The sequence below is a fragment of the Sturnus vulgaris genome, chromosome 4 (genome assembly GCF_052056855.1).
Source record: "Sturnus vulgaris isolate bStuVul1 chromosome 4, bStuVul1.hap1, whole genome shotgun sequence".
In the NCBI taxonomy this organism is placed as follows: Eukaryota; Metazoa; Chordata; class Aves; order Passeriformes; family Sturnidae; genus Sturnus; species Sturnus vulgaris.
Window position 1 is genome coordinate 464,047 of NC_142246.1, and position 27,431 is coordinate 491,477.

General features: G+C 50.7%; 1 protein-coding gene across 6 annotated transcripts in view; it reads right to left on the reverse strand.

Moving 5' to 3' along the window:
- Window positions 1-3,747: 3,747 nt before the first annotated feature.
- Window positions 3,748-27,431, reverse strand: part of ALMS1 (ALMS1 centrosome and basal body associated protein) — a 49,485-nt gene continuing 25,801 nt past the window's right edge. For 3 of the 6 annotated variants that reach the window (XM_088162873.1, XM_088162872.1, XM_088162868.1), the window contains 12 exons: window positions 24,539-25,315; window positions 23,239-24,475; window positions 22,281-22,406; window positions 20,541-20,708; window positions 16,842-18,508; window positions 13,690-13,756; window positions 11,938-12,141; window positions 10,320-10,540; window positions 9,596-9,809; window positions 8,692-8,755; window positions 7,461-7,560; window positions 3,748-4,160 (listed from right to left, as the gene is read on the reverse strand). In XM_088162873.1, the coding sequence (XP_088018999.1) occupies window positions 4,116-4,160; window positions 7,461-7,560; window positions 8,692-8,755; window positions 9,596-9,809; window positions 10,320-10,540; window positions 11,938-12,141; window positions 13,690-13,756; window positions 16,842-18,508; window positions 20,541-20,708; window positions 22,281-22,406; window positions 23,239-24,475; window positions 24,539-25,315 (4,890 nt within the window). In that variant the 3' untranslated portion in view covers window positions 3,748-4,115. The remainder of the gene's footprint in view (window positions 4,161-7,460; window positions 7,561-8,691; window positions 8,756-9,595; window positions 9,810-10,319; window positions 10,541-11,937; window positions 12,142-13,689; window positions 13,757-16,841; window positions 18,509-20,540; window positions 20,709-22,280; window positions 22,407-23,238; window positions 24,476-24,538; window positions 25,316-27,431) is intronic. The other 3 variants (XM_088162871.1, XM_088162869.1, XM_088162867.1) reach the window with 3 other exon arrangements.

Here is a 27,431-nt window from a genome sequence, read left to right on the forward strand (position 1 = left end):
CATTTGGGGAGAAATTCCCCCCTGGGAGAAAGAAGGGGAGAAGCTGTGGCTGATCCCTGGCAGTGCCCAGGGCCAGGCTGGGACAGTGGGAGGTGTCCCTGCCCTGGCAGGGGTGACACTGGATGGGGTCCCATGGACTTTTCCTGCACAGCCTCGGGGCTCCCTGGAGCTTCCACTCAGCCTGCAGGTCCTGCCAGCTCCACGAGAGCACAAATAGGGGACAAAGGCTCCAAAGAGGGTCCCTGTGGAAGGGTGGTGGGTACCGGGCACAGCAGGGCCGGTGCAGCCGCTGGGAATCAGCCCTGGCACAGCCACGAGAGATTCCAGGGCTCCCTGATGGGAAACAGCAGAGCCTGGCAGGGATTTCCAAGGAAAGGCGGTGGGGCCAGGGCTGGGATGGAGCAGGAGCCAGAGGGAGCCCTGGGCAGGCAGGGACAGTCCCTGGTGTCCCCAGCTGTGTCACAGCGTGGCCGGGCTGCTCCCCCAGGGAACATGGGGACATTTCTCCTCACTGCCCCTGCTCAGGCAGCAGCAGAGCCTCTGCTCCCCACCAGGAACGTGAGCAGGGCTGGGAGCAGCAGCTGGACCTGGTGCAGAGCCACAAAAGCCTTTCGTGGGCAGGGACAGGAGCTGTCCTGGCACCCAGCACGGGCAGCAGCTGAGCCTGGCATTCTGCAGAGAGCCCAGGGCAGCACGTGGGGAATGGGGCTGGGGTCACCATCATCCATCCCAGAACTCTGGGATTGTGGAGCAGGAGGGGCCCTGGGAATGGGGCTGGGGTCACCATCATCCATCCCAGAGCCGTGGGACTGCAGGGCAGGAGGGGCCCTGGGTGTGTGACCCTGCCAGGCTCTCCCTGTCCCCAGCACAGGGACATGGGCACTCCAGGGTGACCCTGGGCAGCCACAGCTCAAACTCCATCACCCCAAACCTGGCACGGGTCCTTCTGCCAAGGACACCCTCAGGTGTGACAGTCACAGAATTTGGGCATCCTTGGAGTTGGAGATCTCTGGGATCACCGAGTCCCAGCCGTGCCCAATCCTCACCCTGTCCCCATCCCAGGGCACTGAGTGCCACCTCCAGGGATGGGCACTCCAACCCTCCCTGGGCACTTCCAATCCCTCACCCCCCTTTCCATGGAGAAATTCCTGCTGGTTCCACCCTGAGCCTCCCCTGAGGCTGTTCCTTCTCCTCCTGTCCCTGTTCCCAGAGCCCAAATCCCCCCGGCTGTCCCCTCCTGTCAGGGAGTTGTGCAGAGCCACAAGGTCCCCCCTGAGCCTCCTTTTCTCCAGGCTGAGCCCCTTCCCAGCTCCCTCAGGAATTCTCCAGCCCCTTCCCAGCTCCCTCAGGAATTCTCCAGCCCCTTCCCAGCTCCCTCAGGAATTCTCCAGCCCCTTCCCAGCTCCCTCAGGAATTCTCCAGCCCCTTCCCAGCTCCCCCAGGAATTCTCCATCTCCTTCCCAGCTCTCTCAGGAATTCTCCATTCCCTTTCCCAGCTCCCTCAGGAATTCTCCAGCCCTTTCCCATCTCGGTGCTGCCCACACGAGCTGTGCCCTGACAGACCCGGTGCAGTCTCCTCAGAGCTGGTGTCCCCTCAGTGCCATCCCGGGGACAGCTGGGTCACACTGGTGGCACAGGAATTCTGTCCCACCCTGCCCATCCCAGGGGCTCTTCCCTGGCCGCAGCAAGGTCAGGGCTGGCTCTGGTTCCTCGTGGCTGAGTCAGGGGCCAGCCTGGACAATCCATGGAATGTCCTCAATCCATCCTGGGCAGAACATTCTGGAATCTCTTTGGCACTGTCAAGTTCGAAGGAGCCTCTGGTGAAGCAGCAGGGCTGCAGCACATGGCTACGTGAATAAAATTGGGTTCAAAAATCCCCTTTTTCCCTTAGGAAGGCTCCCACAAGTGGCCTCATCCCCCTGGAATTTGAGCATTAATCACCGCGGCTTCCATTTGTCACGCCGAGGTCGCTCACCCTCCTGCAGGGTCCCATTTGGCCGGGAGAATTCACTTTATCTGCTGATGTAGGGAGAAAAATATTACTAAAAGCTTGACTTTCAAACCTTGCTCGTGTGAAAGCGTGGGGCCTTTTCCATTTCCAGCCAAATTCCTGCCCCAGGCTGAATTCCTGCCCAGCCCAAGAGCTGGCCCCGAGTGCATCACTGGCTCATAAAGGCAGCACAAAGGAAACAATATATTAAAATCTGCTCCACTGCATTAAAGTGGGAGCTGCACTAATGAACAGGCAGTCAGGAAGTCCTGCCTTCCTCAGGGAATTGTTTCAGGAAAAGTGAATTATGATCCAGGATGTAGTCACAGAAAAAATGAGATGCACTTCGGGGAGGGCTGGTGTAAAATCCATAATCCGTTTAATCTGATGTGAAATTTATAATCTATTTATCTAATGTAAAATCCATAATCCATTTAATCTGATCTGAAATTTATAATCTATTTATCTAATGTAAAATCCGTGATCCATTTATGTGATGCAAAATCAATAATCCATTTAATCTGATGTAAAATCCATAATCTATTTAATCTGATGTAAAATCAATAATCCATTTAATCTGATGTGAAATCCATAACCCATTTAATCTGATGTGAAATCCATAATCCATTTAATCTGATGTAAATTCCATAATCCATTTAATCTGATTAAAACCCATAATCCATTTATGTGATGTGAAATCCCTAATCCATTTCATTTTAGGTCCAGTGCAGGGCTGGGTCTGTGTGTTCTTTCAGTCCAAGCCCTGCTGGAATTGTGGGGAACTTTCCTTACCTGCTTTGGCACAGGGCAAATCCCTCAGCTGCTCCTCTCCAAAGCCAGTGACAAAACAAACACCAATCTCCAAAGCACAAATCAGCAGCTGAGTGGCCTTGAGGGAGCTCCAAACCTGTCCCCGAGTGTCCCAGGGGATCCATCAGAGAGCTCAGCCCCAGCAGTTCCAGCACCTTTTGCTTCATTTGCAGCCCCAGCACAAAATTCCAAAGGCAAGGCAGCGATTCCATCCCAGCTGGTGCCAAGGACCAGGCAGTGCAAGGAGCAAAGCCCAGTTCAGGCTGGGCAGGGCAGGGCAGGGGTGGCACTGGATGGGCCCCAACCACACAAACCAGGCTGTGATAAACAGGGAAAACTGGATTTTGGGAAGGTGTGAGCTGATTGATCCCAGCCATGGGATGGTGTTAATCTGTAATCTACATTTTAACTTCCATTTCTGAGACCACACCACGGAATCCTGGAATGGTTTGGGTTGGGAAGGACCCAAATCCCATCCAGAGTCACCCCATCCATGGCAGGGACACCCCCAGGGGGATCCAGCCTGGCCTTGGGCACTGCCAGGGATCCAGGGGCAGCCCCAGCAAATCTGGGAATTGCAGCCCAGGCAGGAATTCCTTCCCAAGATCCCAGCCCAATCTCCCCTTTCCCAGTGGGAGCCATTCCCTGGGTCCTGTCCCTCTGTCCCTTGTCCCCAGTCCCAGCTGTCCTGGAGCCCTCTGGGCTCTCTCTGGACCCTTCCCTGGCTGTGCCCAAACATCCAGCACAGCTCACAGCCACTCTGCTCTCCTCCCTTTCCTCTTTATCCATCCCAGCGAGTGCTCGGTGCTGAGCACAGAAACTGAAACCACGAACCCCCCCGGGGCAGGACAGAGCCACCCCAAAAACGGGATTGTCCCAGCAAAGGCCTAAAAGCTCCCAGAGCTGTCTCTGCTCAGCCCCTGCACAGACACAGCTCTAACACCTACCACAGCTCAGGGCTTTTATTGAGGTACAAAACATAACAAGTGCATTTTCTACATCGAAACGGGAATTTAAAAAAATAATAATAATAAAAAAAATCCTCGTTAAAACCTATTGAAAATAAATATATAACACTTCTATTCCAATCAGGGAGTTATAAATATATCATGAACCCAGTTTTTCCAGCCTCTGTTTCCTCTGGAAGTGCCTAACACCACTATAAAAACCCAGCTATTCACTGCAAACCCTGGCACTGCCCCCAGAGCACGGATTCCTACACAGGGCAGGATGAATGAGCACAAAAGGGACCCAAAAGCACCAAGTCAGGCTGCAGAATCATTTAGTGCCTCCTCCCTGTCCCAGCCTGGCATCCTCAGCTCCAGGACACCTTCTTGCCCAGCACACGGTTGGTGATTTTCTGAGAGAAAAAAAAAAAGAAAAAAAAAAAAAAAAAAAGGGAAATAAATTAATTTTAGTGCTTGGAAAATGAAGAAATGCTGAGCACAGGTTCTCTGCACAGATTGATGTGGAACCCCAGAGGGGTTTGGGTCCCTCAAGCCCCTCCAGTGCCAGGGCAGGGTCACCTCCCACTGTCCCCAGTGGCACCAAGACATGTCCAGCCTGGCACCAAGGGGCAATAAACACTAAAAAAAATGGGAATTTACACCTTTTTAGCACAATTCCAGCAGCTCAGAATCGATCTCTGAGAACACCAGGATACCCCTGTGGTGGCTGCAGTGGGAATGGTCAGGAACATTAGCCCATAAATCCATCCCATAAATAACCCTTGGAATTGGCTGAGACTGCTCCCTTAGGCACAAATTTCTGGGAGCCCCAGGAAAAGGAGCAGAGCTCCAGGCAAGAGGCACAGGGAGAGGGGAAGGGGCTTTCCACCAAAAATCATGGAATAAAACAGGACACAACGAGGGAGGGATGAGCCGAGGCTGGGGGGAAGAGAGGAAAAATGTGAACACAGGAAAAAAGGGAAATGTGAACACAGGAACACAGGGAAATGTGAACACAGGAAAAGAGGGAAATGTGAAAAGAGAAAAATCTAACATAGAACAGAGGGAAATGTGAACACAGAGCAGGGAAATGTGAACACAGGACAGGGAAATGTGAACACAGAACCTTCCCCAGAGCAGCCTGGCAGCTCCAGAGCTGCTCTCTCCCTTTGGGGCAGTGACACCTGCTGGTCCCTGCCTGCCTGGGGACATCCCCATCCCTGCAGAAAATCAAAAAAATCCAAAAATCCTCAGGGCTGGGGCTGGGCTCAGTCTCAGGGACAGAGGGAAGTGTTGGCCATTGCCTGCTGCTCCCTTTGGGAATTTTCTCCCAATTTACTGGAATCACAAACTCACTCCACCAATGTAAAACCTCAGTAATGGAACAAATCTGGATCTGGTTAAAAAAAAATATAAAATCCAGTTCCACTTCACTGGGGTTGGAAGTTCTGATTGCTGCTGCCATCAGATCAGAGTGTGCAGAATTCCAGGGCACTGCCCATCCCCTGATGTCTCTGGGATGATTTTATGCTCTATTTGAAACTAAAAGTACAAAAGCAAAGGGCTGCTGGGACAGAACATCAGCCCAGATCCACGAGCACCCTGTGATAAAAATAACTTTGCAATCTTAATGAAGGGAATTATTCAACAATTTCAGATTGTCTGGGCACTCCAGCCCAGGGATTTGTATGGTTCCAGTCCTAGGTGGGCCAGTGTTGATCTCCCCCTCACTCAGTGCCAACAGAATTTGTAATTATTCTCTTTTCACCTCAGTGAGCTGCCCCAGTGCCTGAGGCAGCCCTGACAGCCCCTCCCAGAGCCCTCAGGGATATTTGCACTCTGCTGTACAGAAGGGAAACCGATTTTGTTCACAGATTCACCGATTTGGGGTCTGGTTTTGAGTCAAATCAACTCAGCTGCATCTCACCCCTCAGCCTGGACACTGAGATTGTCCCTCACTGGATTTTCACTTTTTGTGGAGCTCTTGGAGCAGCTCCTTCCTCCCCCAAAGCTCTGCCTCATTTTTGGAGCCATCCCACAAAATCCGCGGTTCATTTTTCAGGCACGAGGAGCTCGCTCAGGAGCTCTCACCCATCCCTGCCCTGATTTACAGCTCCCTCCCCTCGGTGCTTTTCTGCACCAGCAGGGAGAACTGCAGCACTGGGAGGATTTACTGCCAGGAATCATCACCTCCCTCCCAGTCAAACCCAGATTTATGCACACAAGTTCTGATCCTGTTCCCTCACTCTGCCACTCCAAGCCACTGACTGCCAGAACTCATTTATTCCTCAGAATTTACTGTACCAGCATCTGGAATTCTCAGACCAGGGAAAAAAAAAAAAAAAAAAAAAAAAACCTGTCCTGAAATTACCCAGCCCAAGTATAGCAACAAATTAAAATCTTGCTAGTGGTGAATCCCCCAAATTAGAGTAGGAAGATGTTCTGGAGAATACAAGTGCTGACTTTCAAAATCCAGTGACTGCTGTTCCCAACAAATACCCAAGCCTGGAATACTCCAGGAAAGGAACTGTTCCAGCCAGGAGTTTAACACCAAAACTCAAGTGCAAGTTTAAGATCCAGAGTTTTAAAAAGGCCAGTTTTGGTCTCAGGGATTTGTCCCAGGGGTTCCCAGACTGGGACCTGGCTGATGCCAGTGCTGGGCAAACAGAAACTGCAGAAATGCAGAGTTAAGTGTCCTGCAAGCTTAGACTGAATTAAGGATGACTCCAGGCTTTGTTAGGCACGGCTGGGAATTCCCTGAGCCAAACCCATCCCCAGCCAGGGCACAGGAGAGCAAAGGCAGCAGCCCCAGGGACGTTTGTCCTCCCTGGGATGTGCTCTGGGATCCCTCTGGCCCACCTGCACAATTCCTTTGTGGTATCAATTCACCAGGACCAGTTCCTTGGCATTTCCATGGAATGGGAGGAATTCAGGCAAGGAAAGGGGGAAGCTGGTGCTCAAATCTTGGCTGAGGGAAAGGAAGGAGCACCCTGAGCATCCCCTGTGTCCACAGCAATGGAATTCACACCCTGAGCATCCCCTGTGTCCACAGCAATGGAATTCACACCCTGAGCATCCCCTGGTGTCCAGAGCAATGGAATTCACACCCTGAGCATCCCCTGGTGTCCACAGCAATGGAATTCACACCCTGAGCATCCCCTGGTGCTGAAATCTTGGCTGGGGCCATGGAAGGAACACCCTGAGCCCCCCTGCAGCCCAGCCCCTGAATTCCCACTCTGCAAATCCCTGGGGAATGCTGGTGCTCCAGAGGGGGGCTACACACAGGGAAAACCTTCTAAAACCAGGCCTTGTTAAACCAGGCCTTGTTAGTCTGGCCAAGCTAACAGCCAGCCTGAGAAATTCCTGTGAGAAAGGAATTGTAAGAGTGAGAATCAGTTTGCAGAACTGTTCCTGTGAGAGGACCATTCACACCTGGGGAGAGGGAAATGCTCCCGGTGTGAGAGCAGGAAACAAGAATGGAAGCAGCTCCAGAAAGGGAAAAGCCTGATGGACACCAAGAGCAGCCAGGACCAAGCACTGAGCTGAGCTCAGTGAACGGCTCAGGTTTAACTCTGTGCCTGCTGATAACCACAGCCATATGAGCTGTGTGCAATTCTCAATTTTGTGTGAGTATTTGTGTGTGTGAGCCAAGGCTGGGCTGTTGTGCACAGGAACAGTGCCCTGCTCCATGCCCAGCGCCCAGGGACACTCACAGTTTTGTAGAGCTGAGCCCTCAGGCGGTAGGAGCTGTACTCCAGCTTCCTCTGCTCCTCCTCCCTCTTCCTCCTCACCTCGGGCAGCTGCTCGTAGATCCTGGAGGGAGGGGAAAGGCACAGACGGTGATTGGGAACTGCCCGATCCTAAAATCCACACCCTGTGCCCACCCACACCTTCCCTCAATGACAAATGGGTGTGGAGATTGCTGGTGTCCCACCGGGAAAACGGGGGTCCAGGGAATTCCTGCAGCCAGGAGGCCTCTCCTAGCCCGGGAATGCCTCCCTTAGAGACACAGAAATAGAATAGAAATAGAATAGAATAGAAATAGAATAGAAATAGAATAGAAATAGAATAGAAATAGAATAGAAATAGAATAGAAATAGAATAGAAATAGAATAGAATAGAAATAGAATAGAATAGAATAGAAATAGAATAGAATAGAAATAGAATAGAATAGAATAGAAATAGAATAGAAATAGAATAGAATAGAAATAGAATAGAATAGAAATAGAATAGAATAGAAATAGAATAGAAATAGAATAGAATAGAAATAGAATAGAAATAGAATAGAATAGAAATAGAATAGAATAGAAATAGAATAGAATAGAAATAGAATAGAATAGAAATAGAATAGAAATAGAATAGAATAGAAATAGAATAGAATAGAAATAGAATAGAAAAGAAATAGAATAGAATAGAAATAGAATAGAAATAGAATAGAATAGAAATAGAATAGAAATAGAATAGAATAGAATAGAAATAGAATAGAAATAGAATAGAAATAGAATAGAAATAGAATAGAAATAGAATAGAAATAGAAATAGAATAGAAATAGAATAGAAATAGAAATAGAATAGAAATAGAATAGGAACAGAACAGAATAGAATTAAAATAAGAAAGAATAGAATTTGTGGAATCCTGGAATGGTTTGGGTTGCAAGGACCTCAAGGCCCACCCTGTGCCAGCCCTGCCATGGGCAGGGACACCTTCCCCACACACCCTAAGAATACTTTTAAATGCTAAAAATCATTAAAATCATTAAAATGTTATCATAGAAATCATTAAAAACCACCAAGAAGGCCACTTCTCCCTCTGAGAAGGCCCCTGCATTTTTCAGTGGAAAAGCTGAATTATTTGCACACCCAGTTCTGTGAGTGCAGACAGGAGCCAGAGCCCCTCCCTACCCAGGGCACTGATCCACCCAAAATAAAACTCCCTCAACTTTACCTTTTAGACCTTTGAAACATTTCTCTCTTGGGAATTGCTCTTCTCCTTTCTTTCATCAGGAAACCTGAAGGGAAAATTTTGAGAGAAGGGAACGATGAACAAATTTGTTACTGCAACAACCTGAGGGAATCCTTTGGAAGTTTTAGAGAAGCTTTTACACAAAATTCCTTACAAGATCTTACAGACTAACTGTAATGAGAAACACAGAATAAAAACATATTTCTTCATGAGAAATAAATAAGAAATAAATACACTGTAAGAGCCTGATGGAGAGATGGAGACTTCAGAGGGCTCTTAAAATTTTCTTTTCTTATGTTTATTGCATAGACAATAAAAATCAGGTTCCAGCAGTTGGGGGCTGTGGGTGAGCCTAGTTCTGGTCACAATACATTAAATACTTTTCATTGCAGAGCATCTCAATACATGACAACCAATCAATTCCTTCACTATCACCTACAGCCCATCATAACTGCTGACATTTCATATTCATGGCACTGTTTTCCCATCACAAAAGGTTAATATGTTACAGTTTAAGCTAGAGGGTTTTTTTCAGTTTTCTTGCAGTGAAAATTTTTGAGATCTTTTCTCTACTTGCAACATTGGCATTTTTGTTTGCCTGTGAAAATCTTTTTGCTTGGTACAAACATCTTTTGTTTGAGGTGGATTTATCCTTTTCTCTTTTATCCTTCCAACTCACTTGTTCTTTGCCTTCTAGTTACCCACTAAGCCTGGCTCAGCAATTCTCTTCTTCTAGATCAAAATTTGCCATCATTTCTATTCCTTCTCCAGCTTCTACACTGAAAATTCTTTCTTTCTGTCACACACACACATCAGTGAGGCCTCCCTGTCCAACCCTTCCCCTTCCCACCAATCCCCGGAATCCCAGCGTGGGGGACTCAGGTACCTGGCTCTGACACCAGCTGTGTCACCGTCCTGTGCTTCTTCCTCTTCCCTGGAGGCTGCAGCAGCTGTTCCCTCTGGGACGGCCGCAGGTGCTCCAGCTGTTGCAGCTGTTGCAGCTGTCGCAGCTGTCCCCTCTGCTCCCTCCTCTCCTGCAGCTGCCGCAGGCGCTGCCCCGAGCGCGAGATGAAGTCGGGGCGGTGCAGGGCCAGCGCCTCCTGGGGACACAAACACCCCCCTGCCAGGTCAGGTGGGGCTGGGGGCACCCACAGCATCCCCCACCAACCCCAAAGCACGGGGGGAACCCCATGGTGGTGACAGGAGTGATTGTGTTATTTATATAACAGAATGTGTAATATAAAACTGCTGTCATTGATGCTGGGGAGGTGCTCAGAGAGCTCATTTCCACCAAATCACAATCTGGAAATAAAGTGGCCAGAAAGGAGAAAAAAAAAAACCCTAAAATAATAACAAAGAATAATAAAATCTCATTCTGATCTCATGGTCTCTGATCTCATGGTCTCTGCTGTCTCCTCTGAGCTCTGTACACCTCAGTGTTATTTCTGTGTGGGAATAAATGTGCTGGGATGTTCTGCCTTGGCTCCTGAAGCCAAGGATTGAATCCCTGCAGCACCAGACCAATCAAACTTTGGGGGAATGAACTGGGGAAGTGTTCTGGGGACAGCCAGACTGCCACAATTCCCCAGTTGCCACCTGGGTGCCCTCACCTGCAGCGTGAGCCCCTCGTGGGGCTGTGGCAGCCCCCTGGCAGCCCCCTGGCCCCTGCTGGGCTGCTCCCCCCAGTTCCTCTCCCGCAGGGGCTCCCTCCAGGCTCTGCTGATGGCCCAGGGCTCAAACCAGGCTGGCCCGGGGCCAGCAGAGCCTCGGGGCTGGTTTTCTTTCCTCCATTCACAGCTCAGATCCTCGGCTTGGACGAGCCACGGGGTCCCTGTTCAAGGAGCAGGGGAGAGAAAGGAGATTGGAAAAAATTCCTGAGCCTGGAGCAACCCCAGAGGCTGAGGGGACACCAAGAGCCAGGAGGAGATCCCAGGTCATGGTCAGGGACAGAGCTGGGAATGCTGGAACACTGGGAATGGTGGGGGGGACACTGGGAATGGTGCTGGGAGCACTGGGAATGGTGCTGGGGACACTGGGAATGGTGGGGGGGACACTGGGAATGGTGCTGGGGACACTGGGAATGGTGGGGGGGGACACTGGGAATGGTGGGGGGGAACACTGGGAATGGTGGGGGGGGAACACTGGGAATGGTGGGGGGGGACACTGGGAATGGTGGGGGGAACACTGGGAATGGTGGGGAAGGAACACTGGGAATGGTGGTGGGGACACTGGGAATGGTGGGGGGGGGAACACTGGGAATGGTGGGGGGGGACACTGGGAATGAGCTGTGATTCTGAATTTTCTAAATTAAACGCTCATGAGAGAGAATGATCAGTCCCCACAACAACAACAGTGATGAGGAAGGGAAATATTTTTAAACATTTAATTATGACGTTGTGAAGAGTGGCAGGAATTTAAGAGAGACAAAAAAACCCAATAAATGAAAATGTCAGGGGACTCCACCACATTCCTAAAAATGCAACTCTCAAACAACTCAAGACCAGCCAAATTCTTCCCAATTTTCACTCAAATACTCTGGAAAAATCTTTTGGGAAGCCTCAGGGCACGAGGCACTAAGGACAAGTTGGTGACCAGCACTGAGAGTTTGAGAGAATGTTTTGTATCCCAGAAATTAATATGAAATACCTGCAAGATTCCCACCTCTCTGCCTCATTAATTCCTTCCTAATTGCTGCATTTCCTGTGTGTAACACCCCTACCCTGACTGCACAGGCCACCAGAACTGGGCACCACGGGCACCAAGGGGCTTGGCTGGGCTCTGATTAAAAGTCAGGGCAGGGTTTAATGCTGGGCTCAAATTAAAAATCAGGGCAGGGTTTAATGCTGGGCTCTCATTAAAAATCAGGAGAGGATTTAATGTTGGGCTCTCATTAAAAATCAGGGCAGGGTTTAATGCTGGGCTCAAATTAAAAATCAGGGCAGGATTTAATGCTGGGCTCTGATTAAATCAGGACAGGGTTTAATGCTGGGATCTCATGAATCAGGACAGGGTTTAATGCTGGGATCTCATTAATTAGGGCAGGGTTTAATGCTGGGATCTCATTAATTAGGACAGGGTTTAATGCTGGGATCTCATTAATCAGGACAGGGTTTAATGCTGGGCTCTCATGAATCAGGGCAGGATTTAATGCTGGGATCCCATGAATTAGGGCAGGAAGGGGCAGTGCCAGGGCCAGCCCTGGTGTCCCCGTGCCTGTGTCGTGCTCACCTGGCTGCAGGTGCAGCCTGCTCCTGCTGGGGCCGTGTCTGCCCGGGCCCTGCCGTGCCCAGGGCTGGTGCCAGGCTCCTGCTGGGCCCCCCTGGCACAGCCCCGGGGGCTCCTGCAGCTGCTGGCTGCTCCTGGGCGTGGGGAATGTCACCCCAACGTCCCTCGTGTTCCTCCTGGTGCCGCTGCTCACGATCTCCAGGGCTCCTGCAATGGCAGAGCAGGGACAGCACCTCAGCCTGGGTGTGCCAGGGCAGGGACAATCCCCCTGGATGTGCCAGGACAGGGACAATCCCCCTGTGTGTGCCAGGACAGGGACAGCACCTCAGCCTGGGTGTGCCAGGGCAGGGACAATCCCCCTGGGTGTGCCAGGACAGGGACAATCCCCCTGCCAACCCAGAGGGAAAATTCTCTTTCCTCACCCATCTCCAGCCAGAAACTTCCATTCCCACTTCCCCCAACCAAGGTGAGTTTGTTACTTTCGTTATTGTGTGATAATCTGAGTGAAATTAAAATCAAATATCCCAAGCAAGGGACAGCCCCCCCTGTGTGTGCCAGGACAGGGACAATCCCCCTGCCAACCCAGAGGGAAAATTCCCTTTCCTCACCCACCTCCAACAGCCAAAACTTTCTCTATTGCCACTCCCCAAACCAAGGGGAGTTTCCAGTGGTTCAGGATTGTTAGTGTGTGATAATCTGAGTGAAATTAAAACCAAGTACCCCAAGCAAAATCTCCATTGATCTGGGGGTGGGAATTCAACTGGAATTAACTCTGCCCTATGAAAATCCTTCCCTGATTCAATCTGCTTGCACACAAGCAGGAATAAATAAATAATTGCAGTCTCTGATGAATAAACCAAGGCCATTACTCGATGTGATGATGGGGAGTTGGCGTGGAAATGAAAGCAATGAAGAAACTGCAAATTACCACCAGAAAAAAAAAAAAAAAAAACCCAAGTGCAGAACTGCACCAGGCCAGGAGCAGCTCAGGACTGAAATAGAACTGAGCACCCAAAATATTCCCAGGAAGAACATGGAACACTTCTGAAATAGCACATGCCTACAAAAGCCATTCTGGGAGGAACAGATGTCTTGGGGAAAAAAACAGATTAAAAAAAAAAAAAAAGGCAGATCACCTTTGCCAGTACAACGGGGCAGGAGCTGGGGTTAATCAAGTTACAAGTGAGAAAATTGGTAATTAGAGCAGCCCAAGAGTGGTAATTAAAGAGCTGCTGTTGATTGAGCACAGCACCCTGCTCTGGCAGCACTGCAGTGGATTTGGGGAGTGCAGAAACGTCCCCCAAACACCCCCAAACACCCCCAAACACCCCCAAAAACTCCCCAAACACCAAACACCCCCCAAAGACCAAACAAACATCCCCAAACATCCCCAAACATCCCCAAACACCAAACAAACACCCCCCAAACACCCCCCCAAAGACCAAACAAACATCCCCAAACACCAAACATCCCCAAACACCCCCAAACACCAAACATCCCCAAAGACCAAACACCCCCCAAAGACCAAACAAACATCCCCAAACACCCCCCAAACACCCCCAAACACCCCCCAAACACCAAACACCCCCCAAAGACCAAACAAACACCCCCAAACATCCCCAAACGTCCGCCAAACACGAAACACCCCCCAAAAACCAAACACCCCCCAAACACCAAAGAGCCCCAGACACCCCCAGACACCCCCGGCTGCCGAGGGGGTCCCCAAGGCAGGAAATGTGGAATTTGGGCTCTCACCTGCCTGGACGCCCTTGCTCAGCATCCGCGAGCGCCGCCTGCGGCCCGGGGCGATGGGGACGGGGCTCTGTGAGAGCAGAGGGGACAGAGAGCGCTGAGAGCCCCGGCGGGGGAGAACGGCACCGAAAACACAACGGGAGCGGAGAGCTCAGCACTGCCCGGCCCCTGCCGCGCCCGCGGAACCGCGGAACGGCTGTTCATGATGTTATTAATGCTGTTATTGCTGTTATTAATGCCGTCATTAATGCCGTTATTGCCGTTATTAACGCTGGAATTGTTATTAATGCCGTTATTAATGCCGTTATTAACGCTGTAATTGCTATTAATGCCGTTATTAATGCCGTTATTGCCGTTATTAACGCTGGAATTGTTATTAATGCCGTTATTAATGCCGTTATTAACGCTGTAATTGCTATTAATGCCGTTATTAATGCCGTTATTGCCGTTATTAACGCTGTAATTGTTATTAATGCCGTTATTAATGCCGTTATTAACGCTGTAATTGCTATTAATGCCGTTATTAATGCCGTTATTGCCGTTATTAACGCTGTAATTGCTATTAATGCCGTTATTAATGCCGTTATTGCCGTTATTAACGCTGTAATTGCTATTAATGCCGTTATTAATGCTGTTATTGCCGTTATTAACGCTGTAATTGCTATTAATGCCGTTATTAATGCTGTTATTGCTGTTATTAACGCTGTAATTGTTATTAATGCCGTTATTAATGCTATTAACGCTGTTACTGTTGTTATTAATATTATTAACGCTGTAATTGTCGTTATTAACGCTGTAATTGTCGTTATTAAGGCTGTTGTTAATGCTGTAATTGTTGTTATTAACGCTGTTATTGTTGTTATTAATGTTATTAACGCTGTTATTAATACTGTAATTGTTGTTATTAACGCCGTTATTAACGCTGTTATTGTTATTAATTGTTGTTATTAATGTTATTAACGCTCTTATCGTTGTTGTTAATACTGTTATTAACGCTGTTACTGTTACTAACGCTGTTATTGTTGTTATTAATATTATTAATGCTGTAATTGTTATTAACGCTGTAATTGTCGTTATTAACGCTGTAATTGTTGTTATTAATGCTGTAATTGTTGTTATTAACGCTGTCGTTAATGCTGTAATTGTTGTTATTAACGCTGTTATTGTTGTTATTAACGCTGTTATTGTTGTTATTAACGCTGTTATTAATGTTATTAATTGTTGTTATTAATGCCGTTATTAACGCTGTTATTGTTGTTATTAACGCTGTTATTAATGTTATTAACGCTGTTATTAATGTTATTAATTGTTGTTATTAATGCCGTTATTAACGCTGTTATTAACGCTGTTATTGTTATTAATGCTGTTATTAATGTTATTAACGCTGTTATTAATGCTGTTATTAATGTTATTAACGCTGTGACCCCAGGCTGCTCCCACTGCTCTCACAAAACCCAGCCCTGGGCCAGGGGCATTTCCAGCAGCCCGGGTTTGGAGGAAAATCACATTTCTGTGCTTTAGTAAAAGCACATTATTGCTGTGGGAATATTAATTATTAATTATTTATTATTATAATAATAACTGGGGCTGCTCAGCCGAAGGGAGAGCCCAGAGCTGGGAATGTTCCCCTGGAGAAGGGAAAAATCCAGGGAATGAAATTCCCACAGGGAGTGGGGCAGGAACCCCTCTGGGAGCTGAAATCTGCCCCACAACCACAGAGATTTCTGCTAAAAACACGAACAAATCTTGGCTTTTCCTCAGCCAAAATCGGAATTTTCAATTCCATTTGCCATTTTGCCATCTAGTTTCTCTCGCTCCTTATTTGAGGGGGAATTATTTATTTTTTTTAAAGAATATTTCAGCAGCAGATTAAAAAAATGAGAGTTTCTAAAGCCATGAGGGCTCAGTGAGCCTTTAAAGGCTTTATTCCCCATGGCATTAATTCCATTTGTCAGCTCACAGGTGATCTAACAGGTAAAAAAAAAAAAAATCAGATTTGGGTTTCAGGTTCAACAGACCCTGAAAAATTAATCTTGTGAATGGAACTTGGAATAAAATCATCTTTTAAATTCTATAACCATGCCAGAAACGTTGGATCCTAATGCTGGTGTCTGCTTCATTGTCTTAATATTGCAAAGTTCAGGCCAGTTTTACTTTACCTTCAAATAAATGTTAAAAATAAAAATATTAAATAAAATAGTTCTGAACCATTCTTCACCTTCAAAAAGATTATTTCTCCCCCAGATTTATTTAGTTATTTGCATTATTTTTTCATTATTTCATTATTCACTGGCTCATTTGACAAATGGAGTTGTTTCTATAAAATAAAATAGCTAATTTCAATTAAATCAGGTAGCAATGATGCCAGTTCCATTTTCATCTGGAAATACCAAAAAAAAATGAAAGTATTAATCCAATATTCCTCACTTGTTCTGTACTTTTCAGCACTCCTGTTTTACAGAAGCCCCAAACTCTGGAATTGCTCACTAAAATCACCAAGCCCAGGCTGAGTCCCTCTTTAGGAACATTTCCATTTCTCCTGCAAAGGGCCACAGCCAAAGCCACCTGAAGGAATTTATTTATTTATTCCCTCCCTTTCCAAGAGCTGCACTGCAGAGCTCTCACCTGCAATTCGCAGCTCTTTAGAGATAAAAAGAATTCACAAGCAGCCAGACAAAACCATCCCATTATTTATGAGACAAACAGCAGGAAAATTCTGAGAATTGTACGGATCCCTGCCCAGGGGGAGTGGTTTTGGTTTGTTAATTCGAGATTTTTTTTTTTTGGTTGGTGTACTAATTTGTGTGGTGGGGGAAGGAGAAAGGGGAAAGGGAAAAGGGGAAAAGAAAAGGGAAAGGAAAGGGGGAAAGAGGAAAGGGGAAAAGAAAGGGGAAAAGAAAGGGGAAAAGAAAGGGGAAAAGAGGAAAGGGGAATGGGGAAAGGGTGAAAGGGAAAAGGAAAAGGGAAAAGGAGAAAAGGGAAAGGGGAAGAGGGAATGGGAAAAGGGGAATTGGAAAAGGAGAAAAGGGAATGGGGAAAGGGAAAAGGTGAAAGGAAAAAGGGGGCAGAAGCCTCCCCTACAAGCCCTGCCAAGGAGTTTTCAGTGACTCCCAGCGCCCTCCCGGCACTGGGAATCCCCCGGGAACGGCTCTTACCTGGCCCTGCTGCCCCTCCCCAGGGCTCCGAGCATCCCCCGGGGCACGTCCCGCACTGCCCGCGGCTCTCTGCTCATCCTGCAGCTCTGAGCGCCTCCTCTGCTGCCTGATGGCACCGTACAGCCGGGCCAGCCCCGGGGACAGCCCCGGGGACAGCTGTGGGGACAGCTGTGGGGCCAGCTGTGGGGCCAGCTGTGGGGACAGCTGTGGGGACAGCTGTGGGGCCAGCCCCAGCCGGCGCTGCCCGAAGGCTCGGAGCAGCCTGGCCGTGTCGATGGAGGACAGGGACAGGGACAGGGACACGGAGCTGCTGTCCCCGCACGCAGGGGACGTGTCCAGCCCTGCCGGGGTCGCCGTGTCCCAGCCCGAGGTGCTGCAGGCGCTGGGCTCTGAGCTCAGCCGGGTGTCCGAGGAGCTGTCACTGGCAACTGCCACGGGCTGCTCCTCCAGAACCTTCTCCAGCTGCTGGGCCACCCTGTGCCCTGCCCTGTCTGCCCTGAGCTCCTCCAGGGCCACCCTGTGCCCTGCCCTGTCTGTCCTGAGCTCCTCCAGGGCCACCCTGTGCCCTGTCCTGTCTGTCCTGAGCTCCTCCAGGGCCACCCTGTGCCCTGCCCTGTCTGTCCTGAGCTCCTCCAGGGCCACCCTGTGCCCTGCCCTGTCTGTCCTGAGCTCCTCCAGGGCCACCCTGTGCCCTGCCCTGTCTGTCCTGAACTCCTCCAGGGCCACCCTGTGCCCTGCCCTGTCTGTCCTGGGCTCCTCCAGGGCCACCCTGTGCCCTACCCTGTCTGCCCTGAACTCCTCCAGGGCCACCCTGTCCCCTGCCCTGTCTGTCCTGAACTCCTCCAGGGCCACCCTGTGCCCTGCCCCGTCTGTCCTGAACTCCTCCAGGGCCACCCTGTGCCCTGTCCTGTCTGTCCTGGGCTCCTCCAGGGCCACCCTGTGCCCTGCCCTGTTTGCCCCGGGCTCCCCCGGGCTGTTTTTGCCGTGCCTCAGCCGTGCCCTCTCTCCCTCTCTCCCTCCCCTGGATTTTCCTGCCACTCTCACTCCTGGCTGTTCCCTTCCCTGCATTTCCTGCACTCCCTGCATTTCCTGCCCCCCAGCAGCTGCCAGGCTGTGCCTGATGGGGCTCTGCAGGAGCCGTGCCAGCCTCTCCAGCCTCTCCACCAGGGACAGCTGTCCCCTTGTCCCCAAGCCCTGCTGCTGCTGCTGTGTCCTCTGGCGCTGCAGGAACGTCACCCACAGCTCCTCCAGGCCGGCCCTGGGCTGCCTGCCCTGCCCCTGTGCCCTCCCCGGGCTCTGGCCGGGGGGAGCCCCTTGGCCAGGGGGCACAGGGGCAGGGCCAGCGGCTCCTGGCAGCCCCATGCCAGCCCCATGGCCCAAGGGTGCCCTGGCACTCAGCTCCTCCCTCCTGCTCTCATCGGCCTCTGCAGGGAGAGGGAAAAATTCCTGCTCCTGCCCTGTGCCCCGGGGGACACGGGGAGTGTGCTGGGCTGGGGACAGGGCCAGGGCCAGGCTGGGGACAGTCCCTGAGCCCCGGGGGACAATCCCTGAGCTGGGGACAATCCCTGAGCTGGGGACAGTGTGCCTGCAGAGCCCCCTGGGATCCGGGCAGCAGCTCCCAGGGACAGCACCAGAGGGTTTCACACTCTTGGAAGGCTCTGTCAGCTCTGCAAGAGAAGAAAACACATCGATGTTTCGTTTCTCAGCTTCAAGTGGAGGATTTTCATCCCAAAACTTCCAAAACACGTCAAAGGAGTAAAAGCAGGAACACTGAGCTCGCTCCCAAATGCAGTGAACTTGGAAATGCAGTTTGAGCATTATTTAAATCACATAAATCATATTTCCTGTCATTTGCAGCATGGAATCCAAGAGAAGATCATCTCCAAGTGAATCTAATTCCACCCCAGGGAAGTGCCCTGGCCAGCACTGAAGTGAGAGCCACGGAAGGGACCCCAAAGCCACCCAGTGCCACGGGCAGGGTCACCCCCCAGTGCCCCAGGGGCTCCAATTCCCAGCCAGCCTGGCCTGGGCACTGCCAGGGATGGGGATCCCTGAATCACACACAGCACGTGCCAGGACCACTCCCCAAAACAGCGTCAAAGTCATTTTTACTCGATTTACATGTTGTAAAATGTGCTTTTTGTTGTGGGGTTTTTTGTTTTTTTTTTTTTTGGATAAAGGACTGGCTGGATCTCCTCCCTCCCAGCACAGGGGATCAGGGATGCTGCAGCCAGGCCCAGCCTCACCAGCTCACAAGTGCAGGAATTTTTCTTCCCATACAAGGGCAATGTTTATAAACTGGTGTAAGAGGCTTCCTCCACATCCTCCTGACAAATGAGATCAGGCTTGGGAATGCCAGGCAGAACTTTGCTATTCCTGGATTTTTTAGAAAGTTACCAAGAAATGGAAGGAATGTAAACAGGCAAAAAAAAAAAAAATAAAAATAAGTTTGTATAGAGAAACTTTTTTTTAAAAAAATACATAACTTGCATAATTTTAAGCTCTAGACAAGCTCTGTGGGTAGAGGTAATCTTTTATTAGATCACCTAAAAATACAGTTGAAGAAGTCAGGGAAGATTTAAGACATTTTCTTCTGAAAGCTTCTAAAAGTTCCAGCTGCACTGGCTGCCTTCACAAAAGATTTTTTTCTCCTAACAGTTTTTTTTCTTACCTGGGCCTTGAGACCATCACAGCTATAAAAAAATGTTAGGAGATAATTTTACATTAACACTTTTGCTCCCCTCTCATTTTTATCCAGGTTATTGATGTTGCAGCCTTACATAACCACCGAAATTTTTCCTCTGCAAACAAAAATTGTCTTCTGGAAACACCAAAGCCTCTCCATTCTGAGAGGAAAAAGCTTCGAAGAACAAAACCCTACCTGAAGTGAAAAATGGAAATAATCAGCTGGAATCCCTGTCAGCACATCAGGAGAATTCCCTGACAGGAAAGTCAGGACAGCAGGAGAGAGGTGGCAGCACCCAGGAGTGTCTGCTGTGCCCAGGGAAGCCCCCAGGAGGGTTTGAGCTGTGCCAGGAGTGCCCAGGAGGATTCACTGCAGCTCCTGTCACCAGAGCCACTCCACACTGGGCTCAGCCTGATCCCATTTTGGCAACCTCCTCCCCAAAATAAGCCTGGGGTGGCCACTGGAGGAGCAAACCCCAAACCTTCCTCCAGCAGGGCCAGGGACAGCAGCTGGACCTGGGGACACCCAGGGGACACCCAGGGGACACCCAGGGGACACAGGAACCTGATGTGACATCACAGGACAGCAGAGTTCCATGGGCAGGGACAGCCCCAGCCCAGGTTCCCCAGCTGGAACCCCTGACAATCCCACACAGGAATGTCAGGAAATGCTGATTTCATTCAGCATTCCAGGGAATCCTGGAAGGCCTTGGGTTGGAGGGACCTTAAATCCCAGCCAGGGCAGGGACAGCTCCCCTGCCCCAGGTGCTCCCAGCCCTGGGACATTCCAGGCATGCAGAGCCCACAGACTGCCAGGGAAATCTGCATTTTAGCACTCAGGGAGAAGCAGAAAGGAGAGGAAGGGAAAACAGAGTCAAATTTAGCATTTTCTGGCAGACTGTCAGCAATGTCACCAGAAGCACAGATCCCGAAATGCCAATCTCCTGCTCTGACTTCCTTCACATGGATGAACACACATCAACGAGCACAGAATTAAAACCACATTTTAATTACCTGAAAACTGCTCCAGGGGCATCCTCTGCTCCTCAGCGCAGGCCAGGCCAGGCCCAGCCCTGTGGCCATGGACTGTCCCTCTCTGCTGGGCAGCTGCCCTGGCTCGAGTGGCATCGTCCCTGAGAGCCAGCACTGGGGACAGGAACCCTGCAGGAGCATCCTCTGAGCCTGGAGAGAGAGAGAACAGCATGGGGACAATGGGGACAGGGAGAGAACAGCCTGGGAACACCGGGAACAGCATGGGGACAGCCTGGGAACAATGGGAAGAGGGAGAGAACAGCCTGGGAACAATGGGAACAGCCTGGGAACAATGGGAACAGGGAGAGAACAGCATGGGAACAGGGAGAGAACAGCATGGGAACAATGGGAACAGGGAAACACACACACAAATGGCACCAGGAACCAGCAATGAGGAACCCTGGAGTGCCCAGGCCAGGCTGGATTGGGATTGGGGCAGCTGGGACAGGGGAAGGGTCCCTGCCATGGCAGGGGTGGGAGGGCATGGGATGGGATAATGGGGTGGGATCAGTGGGATGGGATGGGATCAATGGGATGGGACAATGGGATCAATGGGATGGGACAATGGGATCAATAGGATGGGACAATGGGATAATGGGATCAATGGGATCAATAGGATGGGACATTGGGATAATGGATGGGCTTTAAGGTCCTTCTAACCACACAATTCCACGATTCCATGATCCTGTCTCAGCATCAGAAACCCAGAACTGTCCCCCACAATCTCCCATCCTTGCCAACCCCACCTGGTCACATCCCTTGCATTTCCTGCACTCAGCTGCTCCCCTGAGCTGAGCCCTGAGTGCAGCAGGGACTGGAAAAACAAAATGTATTTTTTTTTTCATTTCTCTGTGTTTTCCTAGAACCTTGTGGTGCTGCTCCATTTGCATAGGGAATTTTTATATGTGGCATCATCATTTCTGCAAAACAACAGATTTGTACCACATTTGTTTCTCTCATTTTGGACACGTTTCCCCAGATAAACTGGAGAAAGTTGAGAGCAGGGACACCTGCACCATGCCCAGCACAATTTGTGGCTGCAGTGACTGATCTGGGCCCTTCAGGAATTCTTGGATCAGCCTGATCCCTTGGTCACCACTGCTGGGATTCAGGAACTGGACATCTCTAACAGCAGTTTTATCCACAGAGAACTCTGGGCATTAAAAAGCTCTGAGTGAAACCAACCTGCAAATAAAACCTGCAATGGATCACAGATAATTCAATGCCCATGGATCACAGATAATTCCATACCCACAGATCATAGACATGGATTATTTGTGATCCATGGATAATTCCATGTCCATGGATCACAGATAATTCAGTATCTATGGATCACAGACATGGATTATTTGTGATCCATGGATAATTCCATGTCCATGGATCACAGATAATTCAGTATCTATGGATCACAGACATGGATTATTTGTGATCCATGGATAATTCCATGTCCATGGATCACAGATAATTCAGTATCCATGGATCACAGATAATTCAGTACCCATAGATCACAGATAAATCAATGCCCAGGGATCACAGACATGGATTATTTGTGATCCATGGATAATTCAGTACCCATGGATCACAGATAATTCAATATCCATGGATCACACTCATGGATCACAGACAATTCAGTACCCATAGATCACAGATAAATCAATGCCCAGGGATCACAGACAATCCAGTGCAGAATATTCCATCCCCCCTGGAGGAAGGCTGCAGTACCTGAGTGGGAGCTGTCTCCACTGGCCTGGGCCTCCCCTGGGCACAGGCTGTTTGCTGCTCTCTGGTAAGGCACATAATACATGCCAGTGCTTCCCCAGGGCTTGTAGGGCAGCAGCAGGGGCTGGGCTGGGGGAGAAAGGCAAACAGTGAGAGGAGCCAGGCTGGAAACCTGCCATGGAACAAGGCAGCAGCTGGGGAGGCTGCTCAGGGTGTTCCTGCTGCTGAAATCTGAGGAACACCCTGTTCTTTAGCAAAATGGATTGTAACTGTTTCATTCATTCAATTAAATTAATTGAATTTTTTTAATCCCCACCCACAGGTAGAAGGTTACCATCCCTTACCTGGAGAAACCTATTCAATGTTACAATTGTGATCAGTGACTTGCAGAAACATTTTCTGTACCCACAGAGCTCCCAGCTGATCCCAGTTTGAGGGAATCATTTTAAAGGAGTGGGGATGTGTCCCTCAAGTCAATAAAAACAGCAAAGCCCCAGTACAAAACTGGGGTGGGAACCCCCAGTGAACATCCTCGTCCCTCTGCTGACAGCTGTCCCAAACCCTGCACCCTGCTCTGTTTTATTTTACTAAAAGCAGCAATGTGCACATTTCCCTCTGATTTTTTGGTGTTATCTTGACTAGAGAGTAAATCAGGAATCAGATCTCACTGAAATCCAAGTGAATCAAGTCCAATCATCCACACTCAAACCCAGAAAATATTCTCCAACCACACCTGGGCACAAAGAGTTCAGTTCCAGAGAAACCCACACAAATCCCTCCCCACTGAAGGTGGATTTATGATTTAAGGGTTTGGTTTTTCCCCCCATATGAGCAACTTCAAATATCCCAATCATCTCAAGGATGTTATTTCCCCCAAAGAGCTGGGTTTGCTTCGGGGTTTTAACATTTACAATGTGATCCATTGTACAGATTCGAACACAGGAGACAGGGATGTGCTCACCAGGCTGCCTCGGGAAGGGAGGAACGTCCTTGTGGGATGAAGGTGGGACCTGGGCAGCCTCAGGGGCAGCGTCTCCCCCGTCCTGGGGCTGCACACACTCTTCTGCCGACAGCGTGCTTTGGGTGGCACTCTCCACGGGGATCTGGGTGGCAGCATCAGAAACGCTCCTGGCAGGTTGTGCAGCAGGAGGGGCAGAGCTGGGGGTCCCCTCTGCACCCCCGAGCTGGGCTCTGGCCCTGCCCTGCAGCCTGGAGGAGAACATCTGGCTGGGATCTGCTGGCACAGCTGGGCTGGGACCCTCTGCAATCCCCTGGGCACCACCTCCCACTGCACATTCTGGAGCTGCTTTTAAAGGCTGAGCCTGTGCTGGAGCTTTGTCCCACTGCCCCATCCCAGCCCTGCTCAGCTCGGGCTGCCTGAGCCTGGAGGACAGGGTGATGTGCACACAGCTCAGGAATTTCCTCACCGGGGCCGAGGTGCTGGATAAACGTGCAGCTGCAGGGTGACCAGGAGCCGTCTGCTCCTCCCCAGCCTCCTTTGGAACCAGAGCTGCCTCCTGAGGGCTTCTCCTGCCCTCTGCCAACTCCTCACCAGGGCCCTGCAGCAAAGCCACGTGTGCAGCTGCTCCCGAGCCCCCACAGGGCTGGCTGTGCCCACCTGGCATCTCCTCCTGCTGGGCAGCTCTGATGGATTGGGGGTCACCCACGGGATTGATTTCCTGGCTGACTCTGAGCCCCCCAGCTCTGTCCCCAGCTGCAGTCACAAATTGGGGCTGCTCTGTCCCCAGGCTCTGTCCTTTGCCAGCCTGGCTGCTCCCAGGCTCCTGGGCTGGTCCCTGAACAGCTGCAGCCCTGGCACTGGCCCTGGCACTGGCCCTGGCACTGGCCCTGGCAGCAGGGACAGGAGGAATCTCTGCAGCATCAGCAGCCCTGGAGCTCTGCAGCTCAGTGCCCAGCCTCTGCTCCCCAGGCAGCAGGGCACTGCCAAGGTTGGGGCCGGGTGCCAGGGGCGAGCAGAGGGTGATGGAGCTGCTGGGCCTGCCCAGCTCCCCCTGGGCACGGGGGGCACACGGGGGGGCAGCTGCAGAGCTCCCTGCACAGGGATGCCCGGCCAGGGGGGCACCGAGCTCTGCCATGGCACTGGATGGCTGCTGGCTGCACACCTGCAGCTCTGCTGTGTTCTGGGGGTCCAGCTGCAGGTCCTGCAGCTCTGCAGCGTTCTGGGGGTCCAGCTGCAGGTCCCGAGCAGGTTCCAGCTGCAGGTCCTGCAGCTTAGCAGAGTTCTGGGGGTCCAGCTGCAGGTCCTGCAGCTCAGTAGTGCTCCAGGATTTCACCTGCAGGTCCTGCAGCTCAGCAGAGTTCCAGGATTTCACCTGCAGGTCCTGCAGCTCTGCAGTGTTCTGGAGGTCCATCTGCAGGTCCTGCAGCTCAGTAGTGCTCCAGGATTTCACCTGCAGGTCCTGAAGCTCAGTGGTGCTCCAGGATTTCACCTGCAGGTCCTGCAGCTTAGCAGAGTTCTGGGGGTCCATCTGCAGGTCCTGCAGCTCAGTAGAGTTCCAAGGTTTCACCTGCAGGTCCTGCAGCTCAGCAGAGTTCCAGGATTTCATCTGCAGGTCCTGCAGCTTAGCAGAGTTCTGGGGGTCCATCTGCAGGTCCTGCAGCTTAGTAGTGCTCCAGGATTTCACCTGCAGGTCCTGCAGCTCAGTAGAGTTCTGGGGGTCCATCTCCAGGTCCTGCAGCTCAGTGGTGCTCCAGGATTTCATCTGCAGGTCCTGCAGCTCAGTGGTGCTCCAGGATTTCAGCTGCAGGTCCTGCAGCTCAGTGGTGCTCCAGGATTTCAGCTGCAGGTCCTGCAGCTCAGTGGTGCTCCAGGATTTCAGCTGCAGGTCCTGCAGCAGGGAGCAATCCCAGGGCTCAGCTCTCGGGGATGGTGCTGCTGGTCGGGAGCTGGGCTGGAGGAGCTCCCGAGTCCTGGGGATTTGTCTGTGCCTGTCCCTGGGAGCCTGGGAATGCTCCAGGTCCTGCTCCTGCTTCCTCTGATACTCAGGAGCTGCTTCCAGACCACAGAGCCACGGATCCTGAAAAACAGAGCACAGCTCACAGAGGTGCTGTGGAGAACTCCCCACCCCGGCCAAAACCTGGGTGTGAGGAGCCAAAGGTCAGAGCTGAGACAACCCAGAGTTTGGGAAGGGAGAGAAACCAGAGTTTGGGAAGGGAGGGATCCCAGAGTTTGGGAAGGGAGGGATCCCAGAGTTTGGGAAGGGAGGGATCCCAGAGTTTGGGAAGGGAAGGATCCCAGAGTTTGGGAAGGGAGGGATCCCAGCTGCTAACGACCTCATTCAACTTCTCCTTTTTTAAATGCCCAGCTCCCGTTCCCAGCCATTTATCACCTCAACCCCGGGAAGTGTTGGCCTGGAGCACATCAAGAGCAGCTCTCACCTGAGCTGACATCTCACCTGGATTTGTACCTGGATAGAACAGAGCTATCCCAGATTATTCCATAGCCTGGCTCAATTCCAGACTGCACAGAGCTATCCCAGAATATCCCAGAGCTATCCCAGATTATTCCAGCCCTGACACAATTCCAGACCCTCACAGAGCTATCCCAGAGCTATCCCAGAATATCCCAGAGCTATCCCAGATTATTCCAGCCCTGACACAATTCCAGACCCTGCACAGAGCTATCCCAGAGCTATCCCAGAATATTCCAGAGCTATTCCCACCCTGACACAATTCCAGGATCAGGGCTGGGGACACTGGCAGGGGACAGGACAAGGGCACAATTCCAAGGGGATCCAACCCCTCATCCCCAGGGATTTGGGGGGGGGTCAGGCCCCACCCTCCTGTGCAGAAAACTTCTGCATTGTCCCCAGCTGCACCAGAGGGTGTTTAGACAGGAATTTAGGAAAAGCCTCTCCCTGGAAAGGGCTGCCAGGCATTGGAACAGGGAACAGTGGAGTCACCAGCCCTGGAAATGTGTGCAGGAGGCACTTGAGGAGATTTTAGTGCTGAACGTGGTTGGGCTGGATGATCTCAGAGCTCTTTTCCAACCTGAATGATTCCACGATTCCAACCATCAACGTAAATTTAGCCATTCAAGTGCAATCCAAAATTCCAGCACTTCCAGTGAAGAGAGGGAATCTGAGAGAAATGTGCTGCCATGGAGATGGGCCAGATAAGCTCAGTTAGAGGAAAAAGACCCAAAAATCGAGGTTATATTTACTTTTTCCTACTGGCAACAAGCAGAGTGTAGTCCAGCAATGAAGCACCACGGGTCCCCGGGTGATTTTATCCCCATCAGCCACTGGGAATTTGGCAACGAGAAGCAGTGGGAAACATTTTTGGTGTAAACCAAACGTATAAACAAGTATTTCACAACAGCTTTCCCAGCCTTTCTCCATCCCAGATGTCATGGGCCTGGATCATTATCCCACTTTTCTATTCCTTTCTGGATTTTAAGGCAATAAATCAGTTTATTTGGCATTTCCTGCAGCCAGGAGGGGCAGTGGGAGAGCACAGGGATGAGCCCAAAACTTCTCCTCCCTGCACCACGTGCCAGTTCAACAGGCTGAGGTAATCCAGAGCAACTCCCACCAGGCACAGGAGCTGTGATAAACTCATCTCCCCAAGCCTTTCACATGTTTCATTGTGCCTCTCATGTGTCATCCTTCCAAAAATGCTCCCTGTGCCATATGATCCACAGGAGCCTGCAGAGCAAATTTAGAGCTACAACTCCCTGAACTTCCTGGAGAAGTGAAGAGAGCTCAGGGAGTGGAAAAGTACAGCAGGGAGTAAAAAAAAAAAAAAGAAAAAAAATCACAGAAAACGTTGCACCAAGGGGGAAGGAACTCACAGCAAAGGGAACAGGGGGAATCTGGCACCCCAAATTCCAGCTGGGGGGATCAGGGCTCAGCTCAGGAGGAAAATCCTGAGGCTGAAGATGCTGGAATTGTATTTACATCCAACAGCAACTCCAAATCTGCCATGGCAGGGACACCTCCCATTATTCCAGGTGGATCCAACCTGGCCTTGGACATTCCCAGGGATCCAGGGGCAGCCCCAGCAAATCTGGGAATTGCAGCCCAGGCAGGAATTCCTTCCCAAGATCCCAGCCCAATCTCCCCTTTCCCAGTGGGAGCCATTCCCTGGGTCCTGCCCCTCCAGGCCTTGTTCCCAATTCCAGCTCTCCTGGAG